At 36.4% G+C, this 8,219-nt stretch overlaps 1 protein-coding gene and 1 non-coding gene across 2 annotated transcripts; both read left to right on the plus strand.

The window, feature by feature from the left end:
- The first annotated feature begins 317 nt into the window (after nucleotides 1-317).
- Nucleotides 318-3,932, plus strand: LOC108226027 (uncharacterized). Its single transcript, XM_017400981.2, has 3 exons — nucleotides 318-455; nucleotides 1,106-1,270; nucleotides 1,401-3,932. The coding sequence occupies exons 1-3, from the start codon at nucleotides 318-320 to the stop codon at nucleotides 3,765-3,767; spliced, it is 2,670 nt and encodes an 889-aa protein (XP_017256470.1). The 3' UTR covers nucleotides 3,768-3,932.
- A 228-nt stretch (nucleotides 3,933-4,160) lies between these two features.
- LOC108227042 (uncharacterized) lies at nucleotides 4,161-4,873 on the plus strand. Its single transcript, XR_010284632.1, has 2 exons — nucleotides 4,161-4,569; nucleotides 4,690-4,873. It is a non-coding gene; the product is annotated as an uncharacterized LOC108227042 (transcript).
- The last annotated feature ends 3,346 nt before the right edge of the window (nucleotides 4,874-8,219 follow it).

Below are 8,219 nucleotides of genomic sequence, written 5' to 3' on the forward strand. Positions count from 1 at the left end.
TGACTCAATAAACATTAAACATCAACTAGTAATTAATTTATTTTTCTGAAAATGAGTAATTAATTTTTTTTAAAGCAGACACTCAAGAAATCATCAAGCAGACAAAGTAAGTTGAAATTAGTTAGTATTTAATTATCGAAAGGTAAATTAATGAAAATTCGTTTCTATTCATAAAAATGGAACAAAAAAGAAAGAACAATCCGCGGAAAAAAAAGAAAAGAAAGAACAATCAGTTTTAAAACCGCTACTCTCTCAATCCTGAACCCCATCGTTATTTCCCCATAATTTTACTCCTACACAGATACAGAAACGTAGAGATGGTAATTCAAAATGAGGGCATGCAAGTAGAAGAAGATATAGAATCATATCTTGATGCCCTGAAGAAATTATACAGCCTTCTTGTAATCAATAATGATCGACAATCTCTTCAGAATTACACATCTCGAGACAATTTTGTAAGTTTCTTTATCACTTCTTCATTTTGTCATGCACATTTGCCAGATTTCTTTTTTTTTTTTTTATGGTTTTCAGTTTTGTCTTTGTTGGATATTGCATGTAATTTGTACTTATTGTTACTTGTGCATAATGAACCAAATTATAGAATAAACGGACTTAGAGCAAGTCCAACAGTGTCGTCTTAGTAGAAGCCTTATATATATATATATATAATAAAATATAATGTCCTAGTGATTTAGGACACTATACACGTACATCTATTTCAACAATATGCCTTTCTTCATGCCTTATGTCATACTCGGAAGTAGGACAGATAGGAAGTGAATGTACTCGGATTTTATAGTGGCATTCCCGATTTTTATGTCGGTTTTTATGATCAGTTTATAGAAAGCTGATTATGCACTATAATTTGTCGATGCCTCAGCACTTCATGTGTTTGAAGCGATAGAATTTAGTGTGCGAAAAGATTTCAAGATGGCTGAGTCTATAAACTGAATGTAGAGGCCATCATCGCGTAATTACATGTTTATTGTTTCTGCAGTATAGTTATCAGTGCTTGATTAGCATTTTGAGCATTGTACTTTTAGTATGTTGTGTACTTGCCTTGTGCAGTTCGCATGTTTAGTAATGACCTGTTTCCTTAAAACAGTTGGATGAGAAATCGCAGTTTCTGTTGAAGGATCTGCTTGATGGTGCTGCTGAAAATGTCTTCAGAACTGTATCAGAAGGACTTGATGTCGTTTCTTTGGGCGAGCTGCTTCCGTGTGACATAGAAAGGGCGAAAGTAGAAACAAGTTATTCTTCGAAACCCAAAGTATTGCAAGTCCTTTATAAATTTGTAATATTTCTTTACCAGGTGAAAGGAGAGACTCCAGAATCTTTAAAGCGGAAATATTTGTTGGCGATAGTTGGCTTTCTTATAACTTGCTTAATTTGTTCCACAGGTCATAGTATCTATCTTCGGTCTATCGTTTCTGACTAGGTCACGGAATAATACTGCAGATATTAATAAACAAACTGGAGAGGATCTAAAAGGTCAGGTAGCAAACAAGAGGGTGCCAGATGATAAACCAGTTCAATCAGTTGCTTCAGTGGCAGCTGAACTTTTGAATAGAAAGAAACGTTGTCGGATTTGCAGGAGAAGCAGCACAAAGCAGCTGAAGTTTGAACACGGGACTAGTTCAGCTGTGGAAACTGATGATATTAACAAAGGAAGCACAAATTTTCAGCATAACCATCAGGCTGATGCACATGAAAATGTTACAGAATCCTATTCTAAAGCCATTTTGGCCGATTTAAGCAATGAAAAGGAAATGCAGAAAAGGGTTCTGGGATTCCACTTTAACTCGAGTGGAAATGGAGCTCTAATTCATTCCTACAACAGAGATGCATCTGGAACTTTCACGTCTGGAGCTTTACAAAATTCTGCTGTGGGCACAGAGAAGAAACACAAGGATATTTATTGTATATCCAAGGATGCTTCTGATGCAATTAAAACAATTGAATCTTGCATATCAGCTTTAAAAGTCGCTGGCAAGCAAATGGACTCATTGGGGAAGCGAATGGAGCCTGGACAAGGAGCAGTTTTCAAGTTTGTTGCTGGTTCTGATTCTGCTTCAGGAACAAGTAGTCCAAATATGGGAAACAAAGCTGCTTTAGTGTCACAAGGTGATCAAACTCAGGTTGGGCCCTTTAGGTTGGGTAGAAATGACTCGCAAAATCTCTGGGCTAGAAGGACTCGGGAGACCAAGGCCATGACTCGGTGGCGCCAGTTGTCAAGATATATTGTAAATCCACCAGATGAACTGAATTTGCCAAAACAGTTAATGAGGAGTTCTGCTACACTTTCTCCCTGGAATGCCAAGTCAAGGAGTCAGAATTTTGGGAAAGACAATGAGATTAATCTGAGAGCTAATACATTCAGTCAGGCTGATGAGCTTATTGAAAGAAAAGAACTTGGATTGCATAAAGCTAGTTCGGTTCATATAAAGAATGTAAAGACCAATGCAGGGAAGGTCGAGTCAATGACTCAAACAAAGAAAAGTCCACATCAGACTAATTCTGTCCAGGGTCTTAGGATCCCACTAAACTCCGAGAAGAAGAATAGTTTGCTGGACAGATCGCCTGGGAAGACCAACAAGTTAATTCTGGATAGAAATCTTCAAAAGAGAAGACTCAGTAAGGCAGTACAAAGCCAACCATCAATTCCAGCAGTTAGTGCCAGGAATAAACAAATTCAGACTCAAACCAAGATGGTTGCGACTAGCAAGGTTCTGCCTCATCGGAAAACTATGAGACAAACTCTGCCATATCCTCTTAGGTATGGAGATCGGGAGGAAATTGATAGAGGCAAAGTGAAAAAGAAGACTGACAGAAAGGGAAAACAGAGGCAAATTCTGTCAGACCAGCCGGAATCAAATAGTACAAATTCACACGGAAGCTCTTCCTCTAGCTGGACAACTCAGCAGGGTAGTACTAGTTACCATGAAGACGAAGAGTATTCAGTGTCGGACCCCAGTCAAAGTAGCCATCATTCCTCTACCAGTGCTGGCAGTGAGAGTGAGGGACAGTATGTTTCTAGTAGTACTCAGCTCCATAACACAGGTTCCCCAAGCTATAGCGACAGCCAATTGTCATCTGCGCCTAGTAGTACTCACTCTCTCGAGGACTCTAAAAGTGACGGTGACAATGTGGGATACTTACTTTCGCATCAGACATCAAGCTCTGAACCCTCATACCAACAGGGACATTATTCAAGGAGGTACAGATCAACACATAGGAAGAGGCCCAGGAAACGTACAAGCAGTTTGAAGAAACTGAAGGATAAAGTGGCCATCTTCTTCCACCATCACCACCACCACCACCATCACCACCATAATTCTGATGACAGTGAAAAGAGCGATGATCTGTCTCAGGCATACCACGGGACAGCTTTATCAAAACGCGACACAAAGATGTTTAAAAGAAGAAACCAAGCGGAAACTTCTGGAGAGAAAGTTACTGAGAAGCTTAGCAAGTCCATGGTACACTACGCGCCTAATAAGAAACGAGGGTCCAATTTCAATAAACTTGTTGGGGGGCTTGTGAGGCACGTTCGACACCCAAAAAAATCAAAGAAATCAAAAAGTAGCACAAAACATCAAACAAAGAACCAGCATGTCAGCAAGAAGCTTGCCAAGAAAGTGCACTGGTGGCAATTGTTACATCGTCGCCGTCCAAGAATGAGGATGCCTAAGAAACCTCGTATAAAACTTGGATTTGGCACTAAAAGGTCCAAATTGAAAGCAGTGCCTACTTTAAAATGGCACTAAGGGAGGTTTTGTATGTAAAAGTCTTACTAAAGCTGTACAGTACACTGTATACCCACATCTGCAGTATTATTTTGCTCTTCCATCTTTTCTTGCATCTAAAAGTGAAATTTCCTTCCATCTACTGAAGCAGTACCTTCATGTTTTAGGAGAACGGGTGACTTAACATAGACTTAACATAGACTCGCCCCTTATCTATGTACTATTTTGGTGCTTTGCCCACAGTAGTCGGCATAATCAGACAAAGGTTATAAGTTATAACGGTCAGGCAGACATTTAGATGCTAATATTACCAGAAGCCACATTTGATGTCCTAACTGTTAGTTAAAGTAAATTAACGAACTTTATTTCCGCCAAACTGTTCTATAAATACTTCTCTGCTCTATCTGCAACATCATCCTCAATACTTGTGATCGCATATATTTAAAAAAATGGCAAGAATTTTATTTTTGGTAGTAGCTTTGGTGGCGGCGTCTGATCTGATGGTGCAGCCAGGACAGGCCCTGAAATGTAGCGATCTCGAGGTCCAGCAGACAGGAACAGACTGCAATCCTTATACCAGAGGTGATGAGGCAGAGCCATCTAGCAAGTGCTGCAATGCCTATAAATCATTACGTCTCCGAGCCAAGACCAGAGAGGAGAGGAGGCAATTTTGTTTCTGCGTCCATGAAGCAACTTCTCAGAACAGATTCCTCCGCGGTTCTGCAACTAATCCTGCTACTCGAATCCCAAGAATCGATTCCCTCCCGGAGAAATGTGGATTTCCATTCCTTTTCTCCGCTGATCCTAAATTCGACTGTAACAAGTAAGTTTATCTCGAGTTTCATGCGAGTTTAATTTAGATACCATATTTAAGCATGGCTACATTAATACATGGTGTGCATCCACAACTTTCTAATATTCCTTTGTTGAACAATGTCTGCAGCAGAATAAATTGATGTCATTTCCTTGAGTGGAAAAGCTGGGGGACAAATTTAAATGGTGTTGCTAAGATTATCAACGTATGCATGCGTGCATCATGAATAAAGAGATGATTATATGTACTGGATGGATTTTGTATTTACACTTCTTATTAAATAAAATAAAATGCAACTCCACTTGATATGCAACTTTATATAGGGGTGAGCGTGGTTCGGTTCGGGGCGGTTTTAAGGTAAAACCGGAACCAGAACCGCGAATCTTCGGTTTTTCAAATTAAAAACCAAAACCGCAACCGAACCGTCGGATCGGTTTCGGTTTCAAAAACCTCGGTTCGGTTTTAGTCGGTTCGGTTTCGGTTATAAAACCGCAAGAAATGAGAATAAAAAAAAAATTACGTATAGAATCTTTAAAATTATTTTACAACATTAAAAGTTATCTCTTTGTATCTTCACGATATTAGATCGATGAAAGAGTCCAAGACTGCGAGTCTATGATTTTGATAGTATTTTTCGTACTACTTTTTTGGATAAAATCTAAGGTATGTAAAAAGAATCGAACCTAATTCAAGTATTCTTCAACCTATACCAAACTATAATCTAAATTCTATATATTACTTAGTTACGGTTCATGATATATTAATATAAATATATGCATATATTATCTTAATACAGACATGTGTATATGTACATATATAAATATATAAATATATTTATATTTATATATGTATTATAATGTATAAATAATATTTATTTATTTATTTTAAATAATCGGTTCGGTTCGGTTTTAATCTAAAACCGGAACCGCAACCATTAGAATCGGTTCGGTTTTTTAATTTACGATTTCGGTTCGGTGCGGTTTTATACGGTTCGGTTTTCATCGGTTTTTAACGGTTTCGGTTCAGTTTCGGTTTCAATTCGGTTTTTTGCTCACCCCTAACTTTATACACACTTTTCTTCTTAGATATCTTTGTCCAGAGGAACTTGACAAGAAAATCTTTTAAATAGGGATGACAAACTAATCCGATTCGACAGAAACCCGATCCGAGACCCGAAATTTTGGATATACCGAACCCGATTTTTTGGATTTGGATTTGGATATTAGGTATACCGATCCGAAACCCGATCCGAAATCCGAAACCCGGTCCAAACCCGATCCAAATCCGAAACCCGAAAAAACCCCGAATATATAATATTATATATATATATACACATATAATATTATATACATATAATTTTATATATAACTTAATATATTACATATTATATATAAAAACTGACTAATAATTAAATCATATTAAATTAAATTATAGCATAATTCAAGAGGTTAATATAGTGAATAAAAATTTTCTAATTGGGTTGATTAATAATATATTAATTATACATATATAAACCAAATTATTAATATTGTGATATAATGATTGAAGTTGAAATGTTAAAATTCATATCACATAGTGCTGCATGTTACGATTTCGAGTGCAATATTAACAATTACTATAAATATTTTCAGATTTTGGGTTCGGGTTTCGGATATCCAATCCAAAATTTTCGGGTTTCGGGTATACCCGAATCCGATCCGAAATCCATTTGATCGGGTTTGGGTATTCATTTTCGGGTATTTTTCGGGTCGGGTTCGGGTATGGATAAAAATTTCAGGTTTGGATATGGATTTTGCCATAACCGACCCGATCCGACTCGATTGCCATCCCTATTTTCAAATGAAAATTTAAATGGGTTTCATAACTAAGACAGTTTGTGATGTAGATGTTGTATGGTCCTTATCTTTGAAATTGTTCAAAAATATATAAGCAAAACGATAATACAAATATACTAATTGCAAATAAATAAATAAATAAATAAATTTTATTTTATAATTAACTCAAAACCTCACGACACCAGAAAAAAGAAGTTGATTTGGATCAACACATTAGCACGCCCACGATATATTTCCAAACACAATATATTCTATTTTATAATCAACTCAAAATTTCACAAAACCAAAAAAAATTATTGAAATGAATATATTTCTAAATACTACAAAATAAAATAGATTTTCCCCCCTCCAAATTCGGTACTTAAATTTGCAAAAATTTTAAACAAAGCCACCACGATATTACGGTACAATCATTTTTTCCATTTTTATAATTATAAAAGAAAATGCTAGTAATAACTCATAAATATAAAATAGAATATAAAAAAAAACTCATAAATATAAAAGATTATACAGCATTGCCCCAAATAACCAAAGTTGGGGTGAAAATGCCCCAAATATCAAAATACCCGAAAAATGGCCCTCAATGACAAATAAAGACGCTGTTGGTGTAGCGTTTTTGTTAAAAAAACAAAAACGTTACATCGTGTAGCGTTTAGCTCATTTTTTTATTTTAAAACTGGAAAACGGTACTTCAGTTGGTGTCTTTGTTTTAGTTTACCAAGAGACGCTGCTTCATCTACCGTTTCAATTTGTTTATTATTAAATTTACACTAAAACGCCACTTCGTTCAGCGTTTTCAAAACTTTTCTCAACCTTCCACAAATCAATTTTGTTGGGCTTTTAGTGATGGGCTTTTTCAATTTGCTAAGACCTTGTACAAACTTTCGTTCAACATCAAAAAATTATTTGGTCTCACGTTTTTATTAGACTAGTTACTCCAATTAATTTGGGTTTAGGCTCGAGTGTTTAGGGCCAATTTAATTTACAGTACAAATTAATCATTCTGCAACACAAAACTAAACCCTAAAAGTTAATGATCGTAAATTAATTTATTCCGCCGGCGTCTCGGCTTCAGGGCCTTCGGACCTTCAGCCTCGCTTAATTAGGGTTTAGGCTCGAGTGAATAGGGCCGCCGGCCCTACACCCTAAATCCTAAACCCTAACCGTCGACCAATTTAATATACAGTACCAATTAATCTTTCTAAAACCCAAAACCAAACCTAAACCCTAAATGTTAACGGTTGTAAATTTATTTATTCCGCCGGCGTCAGGGCCTTCGGCCCTTCAGCCTCGCTTAATTAGGGTTTAGGCTCGAGGGAGTAGGGCCGCCGGCCCTGCACCCTCAATCCTAAACCCTAACCGTCGGCCAATTTAATATACAGTACGAATTAATCTTTCTAAAACACAAAACCATACCTAAACCCTAAATGTTAACAGTTGTAACCCTTTTACCGTCAACCAATTTAATAAACAGTACGAATTAATCATTCTAAAATCCAAATATAAACCCTAACTGTTAACGATTGTTAATTTATTTTATTAAATTTAACTAATATTTTTATATATTTTAAAAAAAAATGTAAAAGGGTCAAATATATATTTTATAATTAATTTGAAGGGGAGCACAAGTATTTTGTGTGTTTTTACGGGCAAAAAGAAAGATTTGCAAGCAAAAAAGAAAGATTAGACAGTGGGGAAAACTTTAAAACGCTAAATGCAGCAGCGTGTTCCCTCTTTTGTAAGACGTTATCTGCCAAGCGTCTCTACTGGTCATTTGGGGCCACTTTTACAAAATCGGTTATTTATAGCATTAAACTCCAAAAT

This window comes from Daucus carota, chromosome 6 (assembly GCF_001625215.2).
Source record: "Daucus carota subsp. sativus chromosome 6, DH1 v3.0, whole genome shotgun sequence".
NCBI classification, from domain to species: Eukaryota; Viridiplantae; Streptophyta; class Magnoliopsida; order Apiales; family Apiaceae; genus Daucus; species Daucus carota.

Coding starts and splice junctions, on each gene's coding strand:
- LOC108226027 (XM_017400981.2), top strand. CDS start 318: ATGGTAATTCAAAATGAGGGCATGCAAGTAGAAGAAGATATAGAATCA. Junction 456..1,105: donor ACACATCTCGAGACAATTTT/GTAAGTTTCTTT, acceptor TCCTTAAAACAG/TTGGATGAGAAATCGCAGTT. Junction 1,271..1,400: donor GTTATTCTTCGAAACCCAAA/GTATTGCAAGTC, acceptor TTTGTTCCACAG/GTCATAGTATCTATCTTCGG.